Here is a 27,681-nt window from a genome sequence, read left to right on the forward strand (position 1 = left end):
TTTGTTTAAGCACTGTACACATCCAAATAAGCTTACTCGTCATAAAAGAAAAGACGCATTTACACGAGAGAAGAAAGCTACCAGACTAGCTAAAGCATTACTTACAGTGTGGCTTATCTCATTGTATCTTATTTACCCTTTTAACTTCCAGATCCAATCAGTTTCTCATCTCCCTCCTTCTATCATTTTTTTGTTATGTGAACGTACAAAAATGAGATGGAATAGACTGCATTTCACAACTGCCAACACCACCAAAGGAAAAAACTTCTATAGTACCAGACAGTAAAGGTAAAATGAAAGAAATGATCAGTTTTTCAAATATGAAAAATGTGTATGCAGCTGCTAGCAAATTACTTAAGTGTTTAGAGAAGTGATAAAAATGCCATTTAGCACTTATCCAGCCAATGAAAGAGAGTAAGATAACATTAGTACCTCCTATTTTCAGCCAAACTTGCACCTTCATCCTTCAGCTGCTTACTTTTCTTTACACAGTCTTCTAAGAGAATTTCCTTTCTTCTCTTAGTTGCATGCACCCAGTTAGCATCATCTTCATCAGCCAGATCCTTGTCATCCGCAGCTTCTGCTTCAAATTGCTGAGAAGTAGCTTTTGAAACTTTCTCACCAATCTTTCTCTTCCACCCAAAAGAAGCCATTCGGAGAACTAGAGAAAACCATATTTGCAGTAGTTAGGTAATTTAGCTCTTAAGTACATAGGAGAAAAAATACACCTTGCTCATCTCTATTCTAAACCAGTAATAGGTAACAGACTGCCACGCCCCCACACAAATTCTGCCCATCGGCTTCACCCGAGGTGTCACTCAGGCAACTATAATTTTGAGCCCAGCTGGAAAATGTTTTCTAGCGGAGGGGGGGGGGGAAGAAAATAAAAAAAAAAAAAAAAAAAAAGAAGCCAGAGCTCTGACACATCAAAAAGCCTTAAAACGTTAAAGTCAACACACCAGAAACCAGACAAAAGGAGAAAGGAAACGACTCGGTGCAAGGTGAGTGACGCATCGCAGGCACAGCCACTGCCCCGGACACCTATGAGCCGCCTCGGCCATGCAGGCCTCCCGCTGCCCGGCCGTAAACCCCTTCGGCCCGGCCGCCTCCGCTCCGGGGCGGGTGCCTCCGGCGGGGCAGGGCCCGCCGCTCACCCCGGCCAGGAGCGAGGCCCGGCACCACCGACGGGGAGGCGGCAGGAGCCGGGGAGGTGGCAGGGCTGCGGGAGGGCGGAGGCGGCCCCGGCACCGCCCCGCATCCCCCGTGGTTCGCGGCCCGGGCCCCGGGCGCGGCCGGCGGCAGTTGAGCGTTACCTGCCGCTCCGCTGCCAGTACCTCCCGCAGGCCCCCGCGACCCTTGACCCCCCTCGCCGGCAGGAAGCGGAAGGGCGGGGCGGCAGCGGCGGGCATGGCGGGGCACCGCCCCCGCGGGGTATGCCGGGAGCTGTAGTTCCGCCAGGAAGGGCTCCCGCCCCGGCGGCCCCGGCCCGGGGAGGTTTGTGTAAGGGCCGGTGAAATCCAGCCTCCGTGAGCCGACCCGGAGGCGTCCGGGCACCGCAGGGGAGCGGCAGCTCGGTAACGGAGCGGCCTGGGGCCGAGTTTCTGGGGCCCTGTTCCCGGCTGCACGGCGGAAGGTGCGGGCGGGCGAAGGGGCGGCTGCGAGGTGCCCCGGTACCGCAGGGGACAGGCGAAGGAAGGCGGGCGCGGCCCCCGCCTGCCACCCGCTGCTCCTTCTGACAGCCCTCACCGCCCCACGGCGGGGCGGCTCCGGGCGGGAAATACCACAAGGAAAAATGACCGAGGCCGAAAAGGAGGGGGTTTTCCCCCAAAAGGAAGAAAAATATATGACAGGCTACAGGACTTAAAATTGCTCTCTAGTTACAGGGGGAAATACCGAGTCGAAAGAGCAGGATGGAAGATGGGAGGTAAGGCAAAAGGGCAGGCAAAAGGGGACTTCTACACTGAATATTCAGTGTTCCTCCCACCTCAAATTCCTCTTTGCAGCAAGAGGGTTTACAGGATCTAGGGGAAGGCGGTCAGCCAGGGGCCAGGCTGGCACAGCTGGTGGCCCAGCCCGCCTGGCTGGGAACTCTGCAGCAGGTGTTGGCACAGTGCTGCTTATTCAGAATTCTTAATTGTGGTTGTTTTCAAAACAAGTATATTGGTCCTTGTCTGTAAATTTATAACATACATAACGCTAGAAGACAGCACGCACACAGTTTCAAACAAGAAGGTTCAGTATTTCATGTTTACTTAGTTTTCAGTTTTGAAAGTTTAAAAAGTTACACAGTTATAAACAAGCATTTTTGCCATTCAGCTTTGTCAAAAGAAATTAACATAGGAAGTAGGCACATCTTTGTTAAAGGACAGGACTTCATATCTTACAATGGTAATCAACTGGTAAAATAAAATGTATTTCCAAGTTTGTATTAAACACTTTATCAAGACAAACATGAAAGTTTTTTTTAAATATTGCACCACGAAGATGAATTTTTATCCATTACCTAGTGAGTTATATTGCACATGGACAATCAGGTTCATCCATGTCTTTGAAAAAAATGACAATACAAAGGCAAGATAATTCAATGTACTCCAACAGGAGTAAGCTTGGGAATATAGGGTAACATACATGACCAATTTGTGTATTTGCATAAGCTGCCTCCTTACAACCCTGGCAGCTTTCTCAGTGAAGTTTTGTTTCACAGCCTATTGGCAGATACTAGTGCGATGCTAAGGAGAGGTCTGCAAGATCAGTAGGAACATGTGAAGAAAGCAGTTTAAACAGCAAGATCTACAAAGCATAGGAAAGTCACTCAACAGACCACTGTTCTGGGTTCAGTTGTCAGTCCCCCCTTCTCCCTCCCCCAGCCCCTACAAAAATCTCAATTCAATCAGAAAATTTTTGGCCATCAAAACTGATTTATCATACCAGTAAGATTTACTTTATTTAAAACTACACATACAGTACACTTCTGCCAGAAACTTGCTTTAACCGCTGGATACCAAGACAAAGGAAAAAACATGGTTGTCTTAATGCACAAGAGGGCCAAAAAAGTATACAAAAATTAGAAGCTATTTGCACCTTGACACCCTGCATTTGTGGTCAGCATTACAAGGAGCAGATACCATTTATAAATATTTAGTTTAACATATGCAAGAATGATCCCAAACCAATCCCAGATGAGGAATTACTACAATTAAAAAACTTGTGCGTTTGTTGTGTTTGTACAAGTGCAGTATGTAACAATTTCAAAATAAAAGGGTAACAAAAATGAACACACTGATTTATTCAGTACATCAGAACCAATTCTTACAAGACTGAAAACAGGACTTAAAAGCAGGATTTGCAGCTGGTCCCTCATGTTGACGTCTCTATCTCAGGATTCTAAACCCAAAGCTTTACCCTAAGGAAAATCTTCCACTTGAAGACACCGCAATACAACTTTGCATTACAGGGACCATGTGTGACCCTTGAGGATAAAGAACTGAAATTGTTACTTGTACCTACATACTAGACAGACCGCACAATTGCCCAGTTCAGAACACAGTTACAGCAGTTCTGGGCCGTAAAGCAGCTTTATGTTTCTTCAGATTCTGTGCATGTTTGCAACAGATGCATTTCTAGACTGAAGCCAGTTGGCATGGATTAAACTGTTCTTGTATCTGTAGCAAGCAGTTTTCCATGGATGAAATCTCAGTCATTGGCAAGAATCCCCATCCATTTTAAGAGTCCAGGTTTCACTGTTCATAGTAAGGCCTTCATTTCCAGTGTCTCCCTGGGAGAGCAACCTTTGAAACTGAGTAGGTCATTAAGTTTATTTTGAAGAGAACATTAATTCTTGAATGCAAAACTAAACATTTTATGACATACAGTTTACTGTTTATGTCTACTACTGCCAGATGAAAATGGAACTGTGGCTAATTATATCCAATTTACAAAAGACTAAATGTTTTTGTGCAAGTACTAGCTGTGATTTTAACATATAAGGTTCAATTTTCTTCCTGAAACGTTTCAAAAACCATAAATGCAGAAGGGGTTTATGTTATTGGTAATTGCAATCTACTGTTGTTGAAAACTTTTTCAATATTAGCACTCAAGTTGTCATGATCAGTTTTCAATGTTCAACTGGAAAGCTGGACTATTTAATTTCACAATTAACTTAAATAGCAAAGTTTGCTACAAAGGTGGCCTAGGAAAACCTAACCTATATATGTAGTTTCAACTGCAAAGTGAATTCTATATAGTATATGCTAAGTTAACATGTGATAAACAGCTGTATCAAAGTATTAACATGTCTTTCAAAAAACCGTCAATTTCAGATTCTGCACTAGCATGCAACAGCCCTTAGGCTGTGCTCTTGACTACATGCACACATTTCTAAGGAAAAGGATTCTCAGCCTGCAGTAGCAGTGGGGAGCTGCTGTGCTGCTACCACACTAAGGCATGAGCTAGCAAACCTGCACAGATCAGGAACCTGCTGACAGTTCTCCTTCACGGAGCAATATTTTGGTTTAGCCCATGGGGTGCCAAGTCTTCTCAGCACTAAGTCTCATTCTTTATCATTTACTGTCAAATAAGGGGGAAGAAACACAGCAGTTTTAACACATTACTGTTAGAAGATGCTGATAGTTCTGACCAACTGAGGCACAACTGTAGATGGTGACCAACCAGTCATACTTCGGTCACTGAACTAGTAAGTGTACATTTACTTACAGTGCATCAGATGTATGTATTACGTGAAAAAACAAGAAGGTCTAACTTAAATGTTATATGCAGCCTAATGTGCACTCAGTGTAAAATGTTATGAACACTGCCCCAAGGGCATGTGATTTCCTGTACCTGTATTACACTATTGGACAGCAGACAACCAGAATTCACTCCAGCTTCAAAATAATATATGTTAACTGCTCATAATCATTTCAATCCCTGTGCAAATTGCATTCTGTGGCTAGCTTTTTCAGTGCCTTAGTTAATTTAACTTGATTATAATTGGAAGCATCTGACTATGATTTAGGCATGCTTATTGCTATAAAAGAAATAAGCCCATCTTCAAAATTATTGTGCAAGTATTTTAATAAGATTTGCACACATCTCAAAAAATTCTATTGTATGACTCCCTGGTCTTGGAGTTAAGTCAGCTGTAGAAGAGTCAAGTGAAGAGCTCACTGATGAGGTAAGGGATGTATCTGCAGATTTTCCTTGTGCATCAGCATCTGAATCTTTTTGACAGGATCTGTAGTTGCTCACAGAACCTGATCTCTGTGGAGTTGCAGTCCCAGACTTCGCTTCAGTAATTTCATCTGGGGGCAAGGGGAGAGAGGAGGAAAATTAAGTATCAGTATCAAACCAGTTATAGGAACAGCAAACATCTTCCCCTTCTCACTCCTTTAAATCTTGCTATTTAAAGTCTTGATTAATACATAAAACAGCTTTTGCAAACTGTATATATCTGATAACAAAATAAAAGCTTATACATATAGTAACACAGAAGCTAGTGTCCTTATGCTAATTATTCCTGTAATCTGAACGGTGCTCCAGAACTGTTTACATCTAGTTTAGACCAGCACTTGCCATACTTTTCATGAACTAATTTCAGATGCTAATAGTTCAACTTAGGTTATTTAAAACAAAAACATGGATAGCATCATAAGGTTAAGTCCAATAACAGTTCAAACATTTTGTAGATGCTTTTTTCTAGCATCTACTTCATTTTTATTCTATTTTCGTTTTCTTTATATTTGGTTGTTTATACTTTGTTATTTGTATTTTTATTATAATTCATTGATACATTAATTGCTAGCATCTACATTAATTTATCCTTCACTTTTGGAAGCTTTTCCCCATAGTACGTTGTACGTTTGGGCTGCAGCAGCTTAAGTCTACCTTCAGTATGAGGACGAAATACTTCCACCTTAGAAGTAATGTTCTGCTGAAGTATCTCTGTTCTTACTTTAAATACTGAACATTAGTTTGGACTCTCACCTGGCACCAGAAAAGTTATTTCCAGGAGAAACTGCCTTTTCACATCAAAGCTACTTTAAACTACAGTTCGGTAAGAGGAACAGAGAACAGTTAACTGTGGTGGAGAGAAAGGAAAGTCAAATCAGCTTCACTGTTGGAAGAGAGATGGTAAATCCATGCCCTTGGGTTGTACTTCCTCAGGAGCTGAAGCCAGGACTGCAGCAGGCTGCCCTCCCCCAGCTGCACAGCTCTAAGCAGTCATCTCCCCTCCAAGAGGGATAGCATTTGTCTTACACTGCAGTAGGTCAGTACAGGAAAGTGATCAGTCCCCTATATCATGTACCACTGGATCTAAGCAAACACCTGTATTGTTGCAAGGAACGAGGCAAGAACTGCACTGCCAAGTCAGATCAGATCAAACTGTCATGAGACAGCCACACTCCAGTAAATCCTTTTTCCATGCCACATGTTTTCCTAGGCATGTCGCCTACACCATTGGCTGCAGGCAATTCTGCTTTAGTCTACTATGCCCATAAACAAGGATTGTGGGCAAGTCTCTATTAGCTCCTCCATTCATTTTCAGGAAGGTATCAACCGGGATTTGTATGCTGTGTTACTGTCACTCTATAAAATATATCTTTCTACAGGTTAGACCAACTGCTTTCAAGACTTCAGTTACTGCAAGCATACAACTCCTATCTAAAATTTTGTCTGCTACTAGCATTGCTGGGTTCACTCTGCCTGGCAGCTAATACCTCAGTGTAATGGGGAAGAAAATTGGAAGGACAAAAGTGAGAAAAAACTCAGGGGTACAAATAAACATAGTTTAATATGGGGAAAAAAAAAAAAAGTGATGCAAAGGCAACCACTCACCACCTCTCCAAAGCAGACTGATGCCCAGCCAGTCTTAAGGCTACCTTCCCCGAACCCCCATCCCCTCAGTTTCTTTGCTAAGCATAACATTATATGGCATGGAATATCTCTCTCAATCTGGCTCAGCTGTCCAGGTTGCATCCCCTCCCAGCTTCTTGCCATCCCTGACCTACCACTCATTGGGTGCAACAGAGTGGGGGAAAAAAGGCAGACTAGATACTATGCAAGTACTGCTCAGCAACAGTCAGAACACTGGTGTGTTATCAACACTGTTTTAATCACAGACTGAAAACACAGCACCATATAGGCTGCTATGAAGAAAATGAACTCCATCTCAGCCAGACCCAGTACAGCAATGTACAGTCCAAGTCAAATTTAAATGCCTAGATGCCAAGCTTTATCTTCACTAGGAAGTGTTATTCACATGCTTACTTCAGATCTAAATTAATGTTTAAATTTGGGGGTGAGGCTCCAAAGGCAGTTTATATCGATCCAAATCTCACCTCTCACAGCCCTGTCCCCTTCTGCACTAGTGGTATTAATGCTGGTGCAGACACAAAATGGAGCAGTTCAGGAGTTGATACACTTAAAAAGCTGTTATTTAAGGGATGAAGCAGCTAACCATCTGATCACAGGAACATTAGACCAGGAAGGAATAAAGAAACACTAATACACATCTAGATTGGCTTAAACTAAAGGGCAACACTTACTTCGCTTGTAAACAAGTAAATTAAGACATGTTTGCATTTAGAATGATTTCCCATACAACTCCCTTAACTTATGCAAGTCTTCACATACCATCAATGCTACGGAAGTCCAGTAAGTATGTCCTGCTGTCCACCTGATACAGCTGTAGACTCATTTTGGAATATGCACTTGTTACCGGATTCTTCCTTCGAACACGTAAATAGTACGGATTTACAACCTAGTACAAAAGAGACTGGAGTTAAGTTACCAGAACTGCTTGAAAAGCGCCGCATATTGTTTTTGTCATTTCAACTCACTGGTATTATCAAGTGATTTCAGGATTACCTGTTGAAGTTGTGGGGTTTTTTTAGCCAACAGAAAAAACATTCCTACAGCCCCAATACAAAAGTCAGACATGTCAGCAAGACTTTTTTTTCCTGTCAGCATGAATAGCCTCCCCCAAAACCCTTCCTGCACAGCAAGCATAAGCAGTCAGCACAGGCACATAAGATTATTTTCCAGCACAGGAGAACATAGTTTCAGACTTCTAGGCTATGTAACCACACAGCTCAAACAAAAGTTTACTGTTGTCTGCTGTAAAGGTCCTTTATTCTTTTACCTTCCATTCATAATCTAGTTGTTTAATTGCACGACAAACTTCAGCCATGATATCATTTGGTCGACTCTGACTCCGTATTCCCAAGTGCCACTTAGCTCTTCTTACACCTTGGTGTTTTGACTTCTGTGGATTCAGCTCATCAAGAGTATGGCGAGGACGTGGTGCTTCAGCTACTAAGAATGGCACTCTTTCAGGATGAGGGCGAGACAGATGGTGGTCATCAAGAAAAGAATCCGGTGGGCTTGTAGCCAAGTAGAAGTCTTTGGCCTCATTCATTATTCTTCTATTATCTATAATGAGGTGATAAGCAACCGCTAAAGGGTCCTGATGATTTCGGCTGTATAGACAACTTAGCACTTCCTCTTCAGTGCATTCAAACTTCTCACACACTTCTTTTAAGGCTTCGTCATCAATCATGGTAGAGCTATATGATGGGTCTTCAGGAAACAAGTATTTCGGAAGGTCCTGCTTAAACCATTCATGTTCCCTAGATTTAAAAATAAAACAAGTCTGAGTATATGTATATAAAGCAAACCTTTTTAATATTAAATTCTTTAAAAAATCAAATTCTTTTTACTCTGTACAAAAAGAATCAGTTGTTAGTCCAAGTCCCCTTCTGTGTAGCACAGACAATAAAACTATACATAAAGGAAAGTAATCACCTTCACAAGATTTTGCTAGACATTTTGCAGGAGACTGAAAAAAAAAAATCTTTCCTGTAAGTTTTTCAACTACCTGAGCTCCAAAAATATCTTTGTATAACTCATCAACCAGCTTTTCATATAAATGGCATATTTTTTACTGCCACTGTTAGTTTTGAGATATTTTCAACTGAAATTCTTACACTACCCATTTAAGTTGTCCCTTTCTAAGTACACATGTAACAATACATAACAAAATTAAGAAATGTTGATGGTTAGTATTTTTTTGGTAGATGTTTGGACATGGACTTTTGAACATTGAAGTCACATGCTCCCCACCCCAAAAAAGCTGCCTATCATTTTTTCATTCAGAACACCCCTACCTGTCTCTTCAAGACTTAAAAGGGTTGAGGGAAGCTATGGAAGCATCAATCTGTACCTCTTTACTACTGTACCCATGGGCTGGTATTCGTAAGAGGGAAAAGGAAAGATACAGAAGGAACCAAATACCTACACTGCCCAATCATACAGAAAAAATAAGATGGTTTTGCGTGCCTAGAGTAAGCTGCTTAACTAGCCAAAGGGTATGGCATGACACTAATTTTGGAAGTATTCTAACATAAACACTTGCTACAGATTTAAGAGCAGTTATATGGATGTCATGGTTTAACCCTAGACAGCAACTAAGTACAGGCACTGGCTTACTCCCCGCTGGTGGGATAGGGGAGATAATCGTAAGGGTAAAAGTGAGAAAGAAACTTATGGGTTTCTCCACAGCTGAGACACAGGCCTGTATGGAGGAAGCAAGATTCTCTGAATTCTCAGAGGTAGCTGGCCAATCCATCCACAGTTGGTGCCTCTGTGTCTGTCTAGCTCATTACCACCAGGGTGTTGGCATTTGACATCAGTGCATGGCATACGAACTTTTGCCACATGGACCACACGCACCAGATTTCATCCAGGTCTTTGGTTGCTATAGATCACCTCCACCACAGCTAATTCCCTCAGATACTGGATACCTCCCTCAATGTTGGTCCATTTGGTTAGGGAATTTGCAGGATGTTCCTTGAATACTCAACAGGAGTTGCCTCCAAAGACTGAGGACTCCTGTCACTTTTACACTCCCTTTGTCAGTAGCCTTATCCCTAGCAAGGGATCCCAGCTGCCAGTCTTCCTTACCTTCTAATTCCTGACTATTGGCCCCAATATCCCAGCATCAGAGTATCCAGCTGAGAATCTGCTCACCTGGTTGACAGCTGAAGTCTTTTCACATATCTCACAGCTCACTTAGGGATAGGGATCAGGTGGTTTCTGTCTCATTTCAGTCCCTTCCTCCTCCTGTTCTTGTGACTGCTCTGCTGCAGAACAGGCTGCTGCTTCTGATTCTATCTCCTGCTCCCTCTTAGGAGATGCTTCTTCATCCCTTAACTAAACAAGTCAATTTCTGCTTCAATTGTTTCTTTTTAATTATAGGAGCAACTGATACAGTTGAAGGCTGGGTCTCTGGCTTAGCCACAGTGTCTGTTGGTATGTTTTCAGATCCAGAGACCCTCTCTTCTCCTTAAGGCTGCTGCATAGTATTGAGCAGTGTTCAGTAGGTGCAGGCCAGGCCCTAGCACAGTGCGATAAATTGTGCCTCTTTGGAATAGCCACAGCATCGTTTTTTTTTTTTTTTCCAAACACTATCAATTCATCAGGATCCTGCACTTGTTCAGGAGTGAAGTCCCAGCCCATCAGAGGTGACAAGCTTTCTAGATGCCTGCCCATATGCTCCCACATGCCTTGCCACTCATAACCACACTGCCATGGGGCCTGGGTGATATTCCTAAATAGCTTGTTAACCTTAGAAAAAGTTGAAACAATGCTCCTAAGCAATACCAGTAGAAGAATTTTGACTACCCAAGGATGTTCAAGACATTGAAGAGTTATTATAACGAGAGAGAAAACATCACAGAAGGTGGTGAAGGTGCCATTTTTATTTCCTCCACAAAAAACCTCTCAGCCAAAGAAGTGTAATTGTTAATTGTCTCCATGAGATGGTACCCAAAGTATAGTAACAGCTTCAGTACAGAGCCCAAATATCAAATTAAGCTCAAGGCCAGTGTTTTTAACAATAAATCTCCCAGGCAAAACATCACTAAGCACTACAGAGCACAGCAAACTGCAAAAGCCAAAACCAGTCTTTAACATATACAGCAAAAAAGGGAACACAGCACAGATCAGATAAACTAATATTGAGAACAGATAAATCAACATAATGACCAGCAACTGTTAACAGATATAGCAATTACAAATTCTGTCTAATATGCTCTGGTCAAATCTATTATCTCAAAGGCTTCAAGACCCACATTGGGTGCCAAAAAGGACTGTCGCCATTTAACCCCAGCTGGCAGCTAAGGACCACGCAAGCTGCTTGCTCACTCCTCACCAGTGGGATGAGGCACAGAATCAGAAGAGTAAAAGTGAGAAACTTGTAGGTTGACATAAAAACAGTTTCATAATTAGAAAGACATTTTTTAAAAGATTATAAGGAAAAGAAAAAAAAAACAAAGAGAGGAAAATGAAACCCAAGAAAGACAAGTAATGCAAATGAAAACAATTGCTCACCACCAACTGACTGATGCCCAGCCAGTTCCCAAGCAGCAGCCCACCCCCGCCAACCTCCCTCACAGTTTTATTGCTGAGCATGACGTCATATAGTATGGAATATCTCTTTGGTCAGTTGGGGTCAGCTGTCCCAACTGTGTCCCCTCCCAGCTTCTTGTGCACCTCCAACCTGCTCACTGGCAGGCCAATGTGAGGAGCAGAAAAGGCCTTGACACTGTGTAAGCACTATTCAGCAGTAACTAAAATATCCATGTGTTATGAACACTATTTTCGGTACACATCCAAAACACAGCCCTATACAAGCTACTATGAAGAAATTTAACTCTATCCCAGCAAAAAACAGTACAATGGATGAAGCTCTAGTCAGTGTGATCCTGAGAACGTGCCTCGGCACAAGTGTATTGAGCACAATACACTTTCATCAGAAGCAACCGGTTAATTCGGAAGCAGAAAAAGGTTTTCCTATACCTCTACAAAGCACAGCCCTAGCTGTATGACTGAACACAGAGGAACATTTTATTACTATTCATTGCAGTGGGCCGCTCCCATTACACACACACACCCCCTGCTAGAAGAACCAAGGTACTCAATTTAAACTGTGAGGTGGCATGTCTTATGGTGAATGAGACAGAACTGTTTAGGATTCAAAATCCGTCCATGCTCTGTAACCAACATTTTTCCACATCTTTTTCACACCGCTTCTCATGTTTCACAATGCTCAGCTCTCACAGAGCTTTGATTTCTGCAAGAAAGTACTTCCCATTGTAATAAAGTAGCAAGGGATGAGTGCAGCATGTTTTTTGTTCTACTGAAAGAACATGAACATTGCCTAATTTCCAACCCTAAAAGAAGCAGCATTTTCACTAAGGTAGTATATCAGAGCTCTCTCCTTAGAGCTTCTTACAAAAGGAAACAGGAAAATGGAACTAAGCTTCTGTATGAAGTACAGCTCTATCACCTACCAATTTTTTTTTTATTTGACCCACTGCACACTTGTCAAAGCAGTCACCTTCTCCACAATCTCCTCTTGGAATCTGGAGCCCCTGATGGCTATCTGTACCTACAAGCTTTAACTTATCAGTATTTGATGCAGTAATTATCACTCATACACAAATTCATGCCAGGGTTTTGAAGCTAGAAAGTGCTATCTTGCATGTGAAATATTCACAGTCTTAACAGATGATTTTTCAGAGTCTGAAGAAATATGAATAAAAGCGGTAGTTATCAGATTAAAAGTCATAACTTCCTCTCAGACATTTATAGTACGTAATAGTCATTCTTAACAGCAAAGACATTTTTTTGCCCAGAGAAGTCAATTCAGTGTAGTTTTTGCAAACCATTCTGCAGGCAAACAGCTTTGCTATAGCAGTCTTAAACCGAGAGTTTCTCAGAATTTCTGTATGTATATAGCTTGTTTTACTGTGACCTCCAGTGGACACTTCATTGGCCACTGCAGATAAGAACCATCAGAGCTAAAGCCAAACCACCAGAAGCTGAATTTTTCATCTCAGTCTATAAACAACAGACAAGCTGTACGATTTCTTTGTTCTGCATATTTGCACTGAGATTATCATTCCAGCACCCCGTGATCAGACATCAGTTAGTGTTTTACCTAATGTCTCTGATTGTTGCTCTCTTCATTGGATCCACTTGCAGCATGTGCTTCAAAAGACTAATTACAGACGGATTCAGGTACTGAGGGGTATAAAAGATACCATCACATATCTTCTTAAAAAGGGTTGGCACGTGATCATCATCAAATGGAAGTGTTCCACATAACAAAGCATAGAGAATAACCCCACTGCTCCAAATATCTACTTCTGGACCTGCATATAATCTGGGAAAGAGTTAACTATTAGTGATTTGTGTTTAATACATTTAAATAGTTTTTTTTTTCTCTACTTTCTTACATTGTATCACAGTAATTAAAAGCGTATGAACTTAAGACAACTAATCTGCAAGTACTATACCATTTCAGTTCTATGCCATGCCTCCCTTCAACTTCAGTGTCCTTCCCCTTCAAATATACAACAGGGCACAAGTATGTACATTTCCTCTCTATTGTATAACAATAATCCACAAATGCAATTTAAGACAGTGGCAAAGACATTTGCACCTACTACTAAGAAAGCCCATGTTATACATTACTGTCACTGTTTTAGTGGAGTCTGTGCAAAGTCATTTATCCCCCAAATCTGGGAGGCTGAAAAATTTAAGACCAGTCCATATAGCAGAACTTGTCATGTAATCTGTGCTACTGCATGAATAAAACAGATATTTGGCCTCCAATCAGTAAGAAGCAATGTTAGGGTGGGTAGCTGAAAGCAGATTTGACAATCATCGAGTCCCAAAAAGGGGAAGTTACCTTCAGACTGAGTAACTACTCTGCAGCAAATACTTCACTGCTACTCAACTTCACAGCAGACTTTGCCTGTAATTCTATCCGTACCTCTACTTCCAAGATCTGAGCTGTAAGTGAGATTTTTAAACCAATTCAAGCATGCTCTATGTACTGCATTTGGGGCATTAGACACCACCCTGAACCTTACAGGAACTATTCAAAGCTAGTTTATAGAAGCCTTAAATACTCATGAAAAATTATCAAGACAGTTAAAAGCTCAACCCATGGTTTCTCAGCATCAAGCTTGTCAATTGAACTACTTTTGTAGCCTTTAGAATCAAGCAGCAAAATGACTGAAGTACATGCACACATGTATCCAATATAAAAGAAACTACCTTCCTGAAATTACTTCCGGTGCAGCATAGTTAGGGGAGCCACAGCTTGTTCTTAAAAATTCTCCATCTGACATCATATTTGATAGACCTGAAAGTGTATAAGAGTAACTACTAAAAATTCAGAGAGCAAAATTATTTCACACTGCATATACCACCTAGTAATTCAAATTAGAAAATTAACAAATTTATCTCAGTAAAGAAGTAACATTGTTTGAATTTCAGTAAATTTTTATATGAGCATGCCACATAATCCTCCGTTTAGTTTACTAGAAATTTGAGTAACATCAATCCACTACGGCACACAACCTAGAAATAGTTGAGAACATATTAATTCCAAGACAAAAACCAGTACAATTTGGATGACACAGGCATGACGAGAACAAAGTTGCTATAAAGGAGATGAAGCAGCATAGCAAGATAGGATTTTGGTCATTAACAAAAAAGTCTTAAAAAAACCCATTTGCTTCTAAACGCCGAAGTGGAAGACGATACCACAGAATTGCCTAAAATTCTGTAAGATGCCATATAGAATAAGGGAACTGAGGAGTACACGACTTCACCACAATTTAGACAATTTACACTGCTCCGCTGGTTCCTGAATCACTGCAGTTCAGTAGTTTGATTTTAAATATTCTGTTAGTAATTAAAGTGTACTTTAGAACTAGGCCATCTTCGTTGACCAGCCCTCAGTACAGTCTAATATCAGTAAAGAATTACCACTTCTAGAACAGCTGTGGAAAGTATCTTCTAGTTTCCTCAGTGGAGGCTGCCTGATCAAGACTACCATAAGCCAGAGAACTCAGTCTCCAAGGAGGAATTACACCCTTTGGGGGGGCGGGGGAGGGGGCAGGATGGGCACAGTGATGAAAGAGTACAGCTTGGCTAGCTGTCATATTCTAATACACAAAAGCTTTTAAGCTCTTGTTTAATACACTAGTCACAATTAACTGAGTGCTACAGCTTTGCTGATAGTTAAGTTACAGGAAGATATTTTTATGAGTTACTGTACTTCATTTCTTCACCACATAAGCCATTTCACCCTAAGCATTTTCTACATACAAGAAATCAATCTGATTCCCAGTGCCCACCATGCTCGAACACTATACTTTTAAAATATACTTAGAATACTCAGCATTACCTAGCACCTTTCATCAGAGACCTCAAAGTGCTTTACAAGGGCAGGTATTATCCACTAGGTCTACAAGAGATACATCATGATGATAGAGCAGTATAGATACCTCACTGTGCCCATATGGCGAGGTTTCCCGATTCCGATAGTTCCAAGAACTAGCTGCCAGTCTTCTCAGCAGCTGTGCCAAATAGCTAGTATAAACAATTACGCCTTCTGATGAGTTAGGCAGATATATAGCAAAAAAGCACAGGAGTTTGCAAGATTAACTGTTTTTATTTTACCTTTTAGGCTTCAATTACATTTTTTCCATCACATCTTTAGAGTTTTTAAAGTGAATTTAGAGTAGTTTAATAAGAGGACTAGTGTATTTTACTATACCAATGTGGTTCTTAAACATGGTGAACTGCCCTTGCACTGTACTTCCAAGAGAGCTAAGCATCTACATTTCATAGATGGTGTAACAGGCAATAGGAGTGAATTTTGAAGTGGAAAGAACAGGGACTAAGTCTGTTTAGCATTTCAGAGAAAATACTAAGCAAAACCATACAAATCAGTTCACAATTTCACCCAGTCACAGAAAATACCTGAAAAGAAAGCTTGAGAGGAAAACAAATTCTACAGATGTGCAAGAACATAGTTTTGGTTTACAGTCATACTTTTGAGGTTCTCGTATTGTGTCCCCACAAGGATATTCAAGTATACACATTTTATTAAATATTTCCCATAGTAATTAACAGGATCTAAATAAAAACAGAAATGCAATCAGATATAAAATAGCAATGCTTACCAAAGTCAGCTATCTTGGCATTCATGTGCGCATCAAGGAGCACATTTTCAGGCTTCAGATCTCTATGTACTACCATATGCCTGTGGCAGTAATCCACACCAGAAAGGATTTGCTGGAACAGACGTCTACTTTCCTTCTCATCAAGCTAAACAGACAAAGGTTTTAAACGATTATGAGACAGTGGAAGGTAACTTGTGTTTCATTTACATGAATTAAAGGAAATTTTCCCATCACCTACAATTATTATCTGGTACTTTATACAGCAGATTATCAGAACTTGTAGCAGAAAGCTTCATAGCTTACATAATTTTGTTTGTACCGCAGCTCTAAAATGACCAAAACAAAACATACCCACCAACTCAGGAAGTCACTGAAATTTCTCAATCACGCTCTTGCAATTGGTAGGCAGATACTCAGTAACTAGAAACATTAGCACCCAAACATTAACTTTGTCTAATTGGAATATCAATGAACTTTGACATTTAAGCACAGCACTGACAAAAGCTGCTGACACACAACACAGAAGTGATAAATTTTAGATGCTATTCATGCTATTAGCAGCTAGCACCAAACAGCAGACTTAGCTGGGCATTTCTTACGAACATGCCCTAATCCATGTCAAAAGTTTGTTCTAACAACTAACTAAAAGTATCCTGGCTGTCTGGATGGTTTGTCAAACGTGACTTTAAAACTTTCGCAGAAACTGTTCTACTAGTACAAGAGGGTAATAAGGGCACAATGGTAGCTTTCCAATAATGGGTTATACTGAATAAATAGTTTTCACCTACTCCAGCTGGATACATATCCAGCCAGTTTTTACCCAGTAGTTGTAAATTAATGTATCAGTAGAGAAGAAAAATTCTGTGACAAAGTCATACATAAAGATCTGAAACGTGTTAACAAATAACGATTTTTACTTTGAGAACAAGACATAAAGTATATTTTAATTGCTAACAGCAAAAATAATGCTGAATACATAAAAACAAACCTTCATTTAACAGGGTGTGACCAGTACCCCCTGTTCATGTGGTTAGCATAACTGATGTCGTTTTATGAGGCAAGCAGCCATTCTCTGTGACCAAGTGATATATTCATGCCCTTTCCCTGATTATCATGCCCTGAAGGTCCTGTGAACCAAGTAGACAAACCAGATTTCTTCTTCCCCTCCCTACCAGCCTCAGGATTCCTGGGTGCCAGGCTGATTACCCCCATCCTTACCAGCCTTGAAGGTCCCAGGCACCCAGCCAGCCAGGTGGTGGTGATGACCCCCCTCACAGAACAGGGAAGTGCAACAGCACCCAGAGCACTGTCCATAAAAACAAGTAGTTACAAGTCCCAAGTGGGGAACATTGACCAGAACTGCTGCTGGACAGTGCGACCCATGACCCCCGGTTGCCAGAGATGCCTCCATCATCCTCTGCTTCCTCCAAGAACTGAGTGACTCGTATTCTTTCATATGATTTTTGAGTCTAGACTGTGATTGTTATATTGATACAGCAAACCATGTATTAAGATTTGACCCTATCTGCAGAGGGTCTCGGTGATTAGAAATCATAAGTTAAGTTGTATTATAAATTCTGTATTATGCTACTTATAAACTGTACTATATTGATTCTGCTTGTAGAAATCCTGTACCACTCTAATCATAAATTCTGCACTACACTAATCATATTCTGTTAAGAAAATAAAGCTTTAATTATAACATTCTGCCAAGGATCCCCAAAAAGAACCTGTCTGTCCCCTCAGTGTCAGGTGACACAGGAATGTTGCAAAAGCAACAGAATGCAAGTCATTGATTTGTAGAATTGGACTACTTCTTACCCTTCCATTTTTACAGATATAATCAAACAGTTCTCCTCCTGAAACATATTCCATCACCATGAAAATGTCTGTTGGTGTACTGATGACCTGGTACCTGATAAAAGAAGGTATCTGTTAGTCTACACACTAAGTAAAAGATGCTAGTTACATTTAGTTAAAACCAAAGTTGTGCAAAGAGTCAGATAAAAGAATGCTTTAAAATATTTAATCAGCCAATTTACAGCTACTGGAATGACAATACTTTTCAGGAGCTATTTCCTCTCCTTTCTCTATGTGATGCCATCATTGCTAAGACTAGCAAGAAATTTGTATTCCCCACCAGAAATATCACTCTTTGTACTTTCAGAGGACTAAGCTTAGCCCAAATGATTTCTATGAAACTACTTACAGTGCTGCCTTGCAGACAGCATGGTGCAGTGAGGAAGGAATTCAAAAGGACTTTGCTAGTCTCTCAAAAATATACACTTTTCAACCTTAACATGCAAAAAACCTGACTTGGCATACATAAAAAGTGTACTTCAAGACTAGGAAAAAAATTGCTGTTAATAATCATGAATATCATCTTTGTAAAAGTGACCTAAATTTGTCATTAGTATTTAAGAGTATCGACACTCTGGTTATTCTATTTTTGTCAGTCTACTTCAATTAAGTTTCAAAAAAAAAAAAACCCACAAACCTTTGATGTTTTGAAATAACTAGTTTAAGGCCAAACTCCCCGTTTAAGAGATTTTGATTTTCTGCTACATATCCTTACCTAAAAGTTGTTTAATTTTTTTCCCCCCTTACAGCAGTCGGAAGTGATCGATTTTTAATGGAACAAGAAAATGAACACTGATAACACTCCAGCCAAAATTCAGATATTATATTGAGAAGACAGGAGGCAGCAATTGGATTAAAATGAATGTTTCAAGGTACTGCACTTAAGCATGCAAATATCCGAATTGTAATAAATAACGGAATTCACACATACACTACAGAACTGTAACGTTCTGCAAAATGCAGATTCCCAGACAAAGGGGAAAACAGACATGCTTCAGCTTACTGAGACAAGTTGTTCTTGAACTACATAGACAGCAATGAGTTCAGACTACCCAGGTGAATATGTGTGCACATATATGTGTATCTATTTTAACAGCTTAGTATTATAGTGTAACATTTCAATACCGTTCTGAGGCAGTTATCAACATGAGATCTTCAAAGTTTTACCTAAAATCTTACAGTCCCAGATGCTTTACCTTTACCGATTTTCTCATGTACGTAAATATCAACAACATCCTGAAGCCATGGCTAAGACACTACTACAGAAATAGTATTTTAATCATTATAATCCAAAAGTTACAGCCATGCTTCTCTATAGTCAACTCATTTTTCTGGTTATGAAAAAAAGAGGTCATAGAATAGTTAAACAGCTGTAATATAAATAAGGTTAATCGAACCACACAGCAGAGATGACCAGAATGCAAAAAGAGGCAATTTTAGGTAGGAAAACAAAATGCATTCTATTGCTAGAGGTCAAAAACCACAAGAGATGGTCATCCAAAGGTTTTTATTTAAAGCATGGTATAGAAAGAAAATCTTATTGTAACAGGCTTGCAATTGTATACACGGCTTTAGCAGTATATGAAATTTTCCATAAAGCACAGCAATGTTCCAAATTAGACATTGTCTAATTTGCAACATTAAGCTGAAGAAATCTGTTTACCTTTATCCCAAATATCTTAACCTGCTGTCTAGCAGTTCCCCAATCCAGTTCCTACTAGTACAAGCAGCATGATCCTAAGTTATAGCAAGTCTACCTGCACAACAGTATCAATTATGTCTCAAATGCTATTTACATATAGGCTAATAATCCTTCTGCTTTAGACATGCAGGCTGACCAACCAGGAAGTTGGGGATCCATCAATTTTTCCATCATCTCCTACATCTTGTCCTTTCACTCCACGTGCAGGAGAAAAAAATTCTCCTCATAGTTCCTTGAGAAAGAAACTGCCATCTGAAACCTGTTAAGCTGACTTAGCAGTTTAGCAACACAAGTACACATTCCTGTTCCACATCCACATCTCAGTTGGTACACTGACACTTCCTATTTTTGTTTGACTACAGGTATGTTCTTTGGACTCGTTCATGAACTCTTAACTGGCAGCACTAGCAATTTTGCAGCCAAATCAGCTCAATGGTCTCCTGAAAACTAACCCACTGAAGTCAGTGAGTTGATCTTACAGAATTCAGTTTAGCTTCAGTGTAAGAGCTGTTGTCAAATCAAAGGGAGTGTATAGGGATGGCACCTTTCAGTGGCAGCAGGGTCTTAAGACAAGACTCTACCAATAAAAAAACCTAACACCAACACCATGATTAAGACAGTGAAAGTCACTCACACTCTAGAGGTGCAGGTTAACTTTACAGAAAATGAAAGTGAAAAAAACTCAATGGCATTTATAATTTATTTCCTCAGACCAGAAATGAGGGGTCTACTCTGGGACATATGTAGTTGTACTCTGAACTCCACTGATGAACTACTGATTAACTAACAGACGTAAACAGGCACACTGTAAATACCACATTTAGACAAGTGGTAGCAGCTATACTGAAGAATTCTAAAATATCAATAACATTTAACAAACTGCATATCTTAAGATTCTTAGGATTCAGAAAAACCTCACAGAGCACCATCTACATTGGAAAACCATAGATCACTGACCAGCACATCACTAAAAACATATTTCAAGTAGGAAAACACAGTAAACTTACTATACAAACACCCTTTACAATCTCGTTCTTAACTCATTTTCTAAGCAGAAAAAAAGATCAAATATAACAAGAATAAGAAAACTTAAGTAGCAGCTAGAACCAGAGATGGATGCTACTAGAAGTATCTATCATGCCATTACCTTTCTATATACCTGTCCAAAGAATTTGTAAGCAAAGATCTAATGGAAGCTCTCCAGCCTGCAGAGAAGATCAGTTTTGTGAAAATGCATTACAGAGGACACTGAAAACAGTTGCATACTTGGAAGCTGGTTACTTTCCTGACAAGATACTGCTAGGAGCATTGCCCTTTAAACACGTTTCAGGTCAGTGAGAGCAAAAACAGATTACTGCTTAAATATGTTTGATTGTAGCAAGCAAAACTTACAGCTTAATTATATGAGGATGCCTGAAGAGTTTGAGGTTCTGAATCTCCCTGCGGATTTTTCCTACAACATCAAGGCTGCGAATCTTCTGTCGATTCAGGATCTTCACTGCAACTTTATGCCCAGTTAACTCATGTTTGCCAACTGCAAGGAACAAGGAAGTATTCAGTCAGGGTTTTCAATTGCTCCGTAAAGACAATCCTTTGCCTGTTGTGACTGTAGCCAAGAAATACAAGTTAAGATGTTAGCATTCCACATATCCCCATTATCTTTGGGAAGGTTGAAAACCAGATGGCATGTCATTTCTTCTGCCCTACTCCAATTTCTCCCACAATTCTGTCATTAGAAGATGAATGGGATATGCAAGAAAAACCTTAAACTTAACCCTCAAATGTCTTGCAGCATGACTACATTTTTTCAGTACTGCAAGCAAACAAAGCATACCCCAAAACACTGCCATCCTTGCTAATTAGGAAAATAATTTTCTATCCCTGGGTAAGTCACTCCAAGCTTTTGGCTCACCTGGTAACCCACTCAGGCACGTTCTCCTGCAGCTCTTCTACTTTATCTGCAAGGATCACTCTTACTGAAGAAATCACTGCTATCCTTCCCTCAAGAAGCCTGTTTCACCAATTACTCTGAATTACCACTAAGAGCATCTGACCAGTTTACTTGAAAAATAATTATTCATCTGTCCTTGGAGCAATCTGACCCTACACAAGCTCCACAGTCTGTGCAGTAAACACCAGAGCTTTATTGTATAAAATAAGTGGCAAAAGCTACAAGAAACTCACAAAATAAAATCCAACAGTAACTACAAGAAGCAATGCAAACATGCAACCTCCTACATTCCTCAGTTTCCTTCCTACTTCTAGGAGAGTTCCATTTTTCTTTCAACAGAGGAACTCAAAAGTGTAAAATATTTCCTAGTTACCCTTCTTAAAGTCCTTAATTTTGCAGGTGCTAATGGAAGTAGCCACAACAAAGCTGCTAAGAATATTTTTCTTAAACCCAACACCAGATCACAGATAAACCACAGAAGGTAGGTGTCTCTTCTACTAGAAGACTCCGCTACCTGCATAGTTTTCTGCATGCAGTGATTATAACTACATCACTTTCATTTACCACCCTGGTTCCTACCTTCACCCTTGTCCACTTGAACGGATATTGCTAACAGACCTGTGCTGAACACCATACTCACTCATCTGGGTGCCTCTCCTCACTTGAGAATTTAATTAAGCCCCAGGCTTCAAGCTTTATTTAAATATATTCATGGGATGCTGTGATAAATAGCAGTGATCCACGAAAATCTTTCTACATTCAACAGATAGTTTGAATAGAATTAGCAAACACCTATCAATCTGTAAATCTCATTCCCAACACAAGACTTTCCTGCTGCCTTTTGCCTCTATATTGAGCTAAACACCAAAGCAAGTGAGAAGAAATTCTTAGCAGAGAAACAGAGATAATGATAAGCATCTGAATGATTTTTCTTACATCAAAAAGGTAGCCACTGAATAAGATAAAGCAGTTTGTCTGAATTCCTGTGGGGAAGTAACTAAGTAGCGGATTACCCAAGACCCCGAACCATCACAATGCGCTGGTGAGATGCCTTTTGTACCTGAAAACACAGAAAGGCTCCAACTTCAAGGTGAAAAAACACATCCCCTCATGCAGAGGAGCTATTACCTAAAAATGGCCACAATAACCAAAACACTGGACATGCACATTCGCACTGCTGAGGAACGCAGGACAAAGCCGACATCCATCTCAAGTTCCAGACAGATCACAAAGCATTGGTAGGTGAGTGCCTGGAACTGTAGAAATCACATCACCTATGAGAATTACTTGCTTTCGACCATAACTACAATTAAAGCAACCACATCCCCTTTGTTTTCTTCAGTTCCAACGTGACTGAAGTTTTAAAGGAACCCAACATATTATATCACCTATGTTCAAACCCTAAGGAGTAATGAATCATTAACATAAAACATTAGAAAAGCAACTATTCCATTTGAATTACAAATTCTTTGCCTATCAATAATGTGAACTGAAGTAAGCCTGAACTACTTGAAAAAAATCTTTAATCAGCAAGTTAAAATTTAACATAAACTTGTTAGTAAGAAACAGCGTCTTAGAAACTAACCAAAAATCAGACATATGAATTTGCATCTTCCTTTGCTTTACAGAGTACATTTAAGAAGGTGTTTAATTTAGTAAGTAGCATATATAGCAGAGCAATTCTACAGTTTCGCATATAAATATTTAGTTCTGACATACACTGTGTTATAAAGTCTCATTTATCAACTTGTTTGATTTCTGATTTGTCAGTCTACCTTCGACAAAAACTGGAATTTCATTAGAACTCAGAAAAACATTAGAAAGTAACTTGTTAGCTACAACAATCTATGTTCAATACGCAAGGCACATTAGAAAACATTTTTCAAAACACATTTTTCATTCAAAGTAATTAAACAGTAACATTTGCAGTTGACTGAAACCAATTTTAACTGTCACAGCCTTCAAGGTTGTGTGCCTCAAGCCTTGATTTTATTCATTGACTGGGAGAAAACAAGATTTTCTGCTTCTTCAACTCTGTTTGCCAACTTTAAGTAAATTACTGTAATGAAAACATACTGTGGTTTTGTGCAGGTGCAAAAAGATCCCAAAAAGCCTGTTCACTTGCTTAAGACATTTCAAATTGAATCACTATTTTCTTCAGCAATTTTGCCCCCCTTTCTTAACTCAATTTAAGACTACAACAAATGTAGCTTTTTAAGATACGAGTTTCCAATAACCACCTACTGCATGAAATAAAACTGTTTTCTTGGATATGGTTCAAGGTATTTGTTATCAGTAAAACAGCAGACACCAACCGGTAACAGACTGCTGACTACTTTTGAATTCAGCATAAAGAACAGAACTGAAAGCAAGACCTCACATGATAACATCACATAGAAAAGCAAGCAGCCAGTGTTACCTTTCCAAAAGCTACTTTGTATTACCTCTTGACAGAAGTTTTACCTATAAAAGGGTATTAGAAAAATTGGAAATAATCAAAATATACTTATGTTAGTCACCCTAATCCTCAACCAGCTATCAGTCCTTCAAAAGAATCACATCAAAAATGAGTTCACTTTAGAGACCTAAATATTTCCCTATATTTCTTTATTCTCTAATAGAATCGTAGAATCATTTAGGCTGGAAAAGACCCTTAAGATCACCAAGTCCAACTGTTAACCTATCACTGCCAAGTCCACCACTAAACCATGTCCCTAAGCACCACATCTATCCGTTCTTTAAATATCTCTAGGGATGGAGACTCAACCACTTCCCTGGGCAGCCTGGTCCAATGCCTGACTACCCTTTCAGTGAAGAAGTTTTTCCTAATATCCAACCTAAACCTCCCCTGGCACAGCCTGAGGCCATTTCCTCTTGTCCTAAATAATAATAATGATAATACCAATAATAATGATGATGATGATACCAATTGCCTTCAAGCTTCACTATGGCTATGCACAGCACCAAGATTTCCTGGACAGTGACAGAGTCTCAAAGCAGCAGTGACTTCTTTTAACTGCTGAAGGGCAGGAGCAACAGTCTCTAAACTCAGTTCAGCAGGTCTTCAATTGGAAGAGAAAACTACGAGGCCATCCAGAGTAAATACAACATTCTTATGAATTACAGGTACCAGTCATGAAGTTTGTAGAAAAAAAGCTGATCAAGCAGATGTTGTATTTAATGAAACATTCCTGCAGTAGGCCAAAAAGCCAGCCTGAGGCTCAGAAGAAAGTAGTCTTCAAAAGTATGAGCTAAATAAATGTTTTCAGTAACATAAAAAAACCCCTTGATTTAATGCCGTGCAAAGGCATACTGCTGCACAACATTAGATACCAAACTGATCATCGCTGCCCATTTCCAGGTCTCTTATCATTGCCTTGACTAAGAAGACCTATTTACATCAGTTTTGCAACCTACATAGACCAGGGTTTTTTAACTTAGTTCTACAAACTGGAACAATTATTGAATATTTACAACCTTAAGTAGTATCCCTCATTTTCTCAGTACAAATCATTGGAAGCCTGATTACTCTTCCTTTGATGAAAGCTAACTTTATCTCCAAAAATATCTGGAAATAAAAATTTGCATTAGGTTTCAGCAGGGAAAAAAATAAAATAACTGATGAAAATAGGGATAGACGTTTTAAACTGAATCCTGGTAAAGTTTAAATAGGAATGTGTCTCACATAATTGATTTAGGTGTACTCTCTTCTACCCCACAGCTTTTCACTTCTGCGGCTTTTTAGCTTTGCCTAGATATTGGTTAGAAACAGCCGTCTCCTCCATGATTGTCCATCTGAGGCAGAGTCAAGTGAATTGAGTCAGTCAGTAGTTAATTCAGGCTAGTACAGCCAGAAGAACAGTTAAACTGGAAAAACATCATATCAGTAACAGTTATCTGTGAGGGTAAAGGGGTAAGCAGCAGGGTGAATTCATCTGGCAGCTACCTTGACAGCAGGAAACCTTTAACAATTATTAAGTAAAGCACTGGTTTTCCAGTTCTATCTTTCTGGGCTGCCACCACTGAAAATTGAAGATCCACTTTCAAAATGCCATATGCTTGACCACCTACATCACGTGAGCTCAAGGAAAACCCTAACTGAATTAAAAAAATGAACACATTTCTTACAGTTTTCCACTTTATTGTCAACTGATGAAACCATATCAGAGTTGCCAGAGAAGAAAAATGAGGATTACAGGAAAACAATCACAGATCTGGTATTAAATGAAGAAAATGTGTGCTCAGGAGGAAAAAACAGCGTATCACAGATAAAATATGTCCTTTATTAAGTATAGCTGAAGCAAGACAAAACTAACACAGTAGATCACCTAGGGATAAAAAAAACTTAAAAGAACTTGTATATAGAAACAGAGCATTAGTCCATGAACACTAACACTTGCTTCCAGATCCTAAATAAATTCCCAAGCCCTTTAAGGAAGGTATTCAGTATGCAGAATGATGCTGCATTTCACCACAAGGTGATTTCTCCCTATCCTTAACAAAAAATGTGTTCATACATTCACGTGTGTACACTTCACACAACCAATAGTTACAAAGCAGCCAAAAACAACCACCTAACATCAATCAAATAAGGCAGACAGAGGGATATTATGGAAATAAAGCAATATTAAAACTGGCAACACTGAAAAAAGGTATCACGTTAAAAGTCAGCTAGCACATTCCCTACAACAGGATAACCTGTGGTTTTTTTTACGGGTTATAATCATGAGCAATCCATTAGGTTAACCATAAAAAAACCTTATGAAGAATACAACCTGAGTCTAGTCTAAATCATTTGTGAAAGGATGTTTTCAATTTCGCTCCCCCAATATTTGAACTATTCTCACAAACAGCACAGCAGGAACAGTGTAAGCTAATGCACAGTTTTTCCACCTGTGGTGGACGGCATCAAGGGCAAGTTTAACTTCTATTTTATTTCTACTAGGCTTCAGATTTACAGTATGGCATCTGCACCCCTACTGGGAAAAGTTTTTAAAGTCTAAGCTGAAAAAAAACTTTGATAACCACTGGTCAACTAGATTTAGCACAAGTCTTTCCAGATCAGTGTGCCATTTGTGTTGCCAATTCATCCAATAACCCCACACTCATTTTTTTATGCTTACTTCTCTCTTTGTAGACCGAGAAACCTTGCCTTCCTTACGAAGACATCAAGTGTTAGTACTTGTGCGGCGAAATGCAAGGGCAGGCAGCTCAAGAATTAAGACTCCCTGCTTTCAGTACACACCCGGTGCTATTTGGAATAAATGCAGCATCATTAGCTTCCAGCAATTATTTCCGCCAACACAGAAGAGAACGCAGTTTCTCCCCCGGCCGCTACTTCCCGCTGCGGGACGGCGAGTCCCGCCCCGGCCGGTCCCGCACACCGTTCCGCTTCCCGAGCCCGCTTCCGCACCGCCACGCTCGGCCGCGGCGCCCACCCCGCGGGCAGCGCGGCGGCGGCCGAGCCTCCCGCTAAGGGCCCGCAAAACTCCCTCCGGCGGCGGCCCCGGCCGGCCTGCAGCCGCTCCCCGCGGCCCCTCTCCCTCCGCCCCCGTCGGGCCGCGCCGCCAGCCCCGCCGCAGCCCTGTGACTCACCCGGCCCGGCGGGAATGGCCGGGCAGCGCCCAGCAGCTCAGCTTTCCCAGCGTCGCCCCCGGCGAAGCTCAGCCCGCCGCAGCGCTCTTGGCGGGAGGCGGAGCGGCGGCAACCACGGGCTGGGGCGGCGGCGGCGGCCCGGGCCCCCCCACGCCCCCCCCGCCCGGCCCCAGCGGACCGGCCGCCGTGAGGTGACCGCAGGCGGCGGCAGGAGAGACCCCGCCGCTCCGCCCGGCGCGCTGCCCGCCCCCCCCCCCGCCCCGGTTCCCGCAGCCCGGCCGGGCCGCGCCGCTCGGCGGGGCAGGCGGCGGCCGCGCTCCCCGCCGCTCACCCTTGACTTTGCCGAAGGTGCCGACGCCGAGCGTGTCGCCCAGGATGTAGTGCCCGATCTTCACCCGCCCGTGCTCGTGCTTCTGTTTATCCGCCGCCGCCATCTTGAGCCAAGGGCCGAGCCTGCGCATAGTGCCCGCCCGCGCCGGGCCGGGCCGGAGCGGCGGCGGGGGAGGAGCAACCACACAGCGCCCGCCCGC

General features: G+C 41.0%; 2 protein-coding genes across 9 annotated transcripts in view; both read right to left on the minus strand.

The window, feature by feature from the left end:
* Positions 1–1,406, minus strand: part of TTC33 (tetratricopeptide repeat domain 33) — a 49,298-nt gene extending 47,892 nt beyond the window's left edge. For 2 of the 3 annotated variants that reach the window (XM_087759663.1, XM_087759661.1), the window contains exons 1-2: positions 960–1,307; positions 433–661 (exon numbers count right to left, since the gene is read on the minus strand). In XM_087759663.1, coding sequence (XP_087615789.1) covers positions 433–661; positions 960–1,014 — 284 coding nt within the window. In that variant the 5' untranslated portion in view covers positions 1,015–1,307. The other variant, XM_087759662.1, reaches the window with a different exon arrangement.
* Positions 1,407–2,233: 827 nt separating this feature from the next.
* PRKAA1 (protein kinase AMP-activated catalytic subunit alpha 1) lies at positions 2,234–27,677 on the minus strand. 6 transcript variants are annotated; one of them, XR_015705234.1, is made up of 10 exons: positions 27,483–27,677; positions 20,998–21,139; positions 17,865–17,958; positions 16,044–16,188; positions 14,125–14,212; positions 13,001–13,225; positions 8,141–8,627; positions 7,633–7,759; positions 5,983–6,076; positions 5,166–5,300 (listed from the first exon to the last, which is right to left on the minus strand). XR_015705234.1 is itself a non-coding variant. In XM_087759736.1 (9 exons), exons 1-9 carry the CDS (start codon positions 27,610–27,612, stop codon positions 5,056–5,058), a joined length of 1,683 nt encoding a protein of 560 aa, XP_087615862.1. In that variant the 5' UTR covers positions 27,613–27,675; the 3' UTR covers positions 2,234–5,055. The 6 variants fall into 6 exon arrangements, 5 of the variants coding, with proteins under 5 accessions (XP_087615862.1, XP_087615863.1, XP_087615864.1 ...); XM_087759736.1 differs by lacking the exon at positions 5,983–6,076 and having other exon boundaries at positions 2,234–5,300; positions 27,483–27,675; XM_087759737.1 differs by lacking the exons at positions 5,983–6,076; positions 20,998–21,139 and having other exon boundaries at positions 2,234–5,300; positions 27,483–27,619.
* Positions 27,678–27,681: the final 4 nt, after the last annotated feature.

The sequence above is a fragment of the Nipponia nippon genome, unplaced genomic scaffold, assembly GCF_047370975.1.
Source record: "Nipponia nippon isolate SJK-2023a ecotype South Korea unplaced genomic scaffold, ASM4737097v1 scaffold_20, whole genome shotgun sequence".
NCBI classification, from domain to species: Eukaryota; Metazoa; Chordata; class Aves; order Pelecaniformes; family Threskiornithidae; genus Nipponia; species Nipponia nippon.

Excerpts from the sequence above, each read along its gene's own strand:
- PRKAA1 (XM_087759736.1), bottom strand. The coding sequence starts at position 27,612 with ATGCGCAGGCTCGGCCCTTGGCTCAAGATGGCGGCGGCGGATAAACAG. Across the intron at positions 14,213-16,043 it reads TGCCAAGATAGCTGACTTTG|GTCTATCAAATATGATGTCA; the intron begins GTAAGCATTGCT and ends ATACACTTTCAG. Across the intron at positions 5,301-7,632 it reads GGACTTCCGTAGCATTGATG|ATGAAATTACTGAAGCGAAG; the intron begins GTATGTGAAGAC and ends CCTTGCCCCCAG.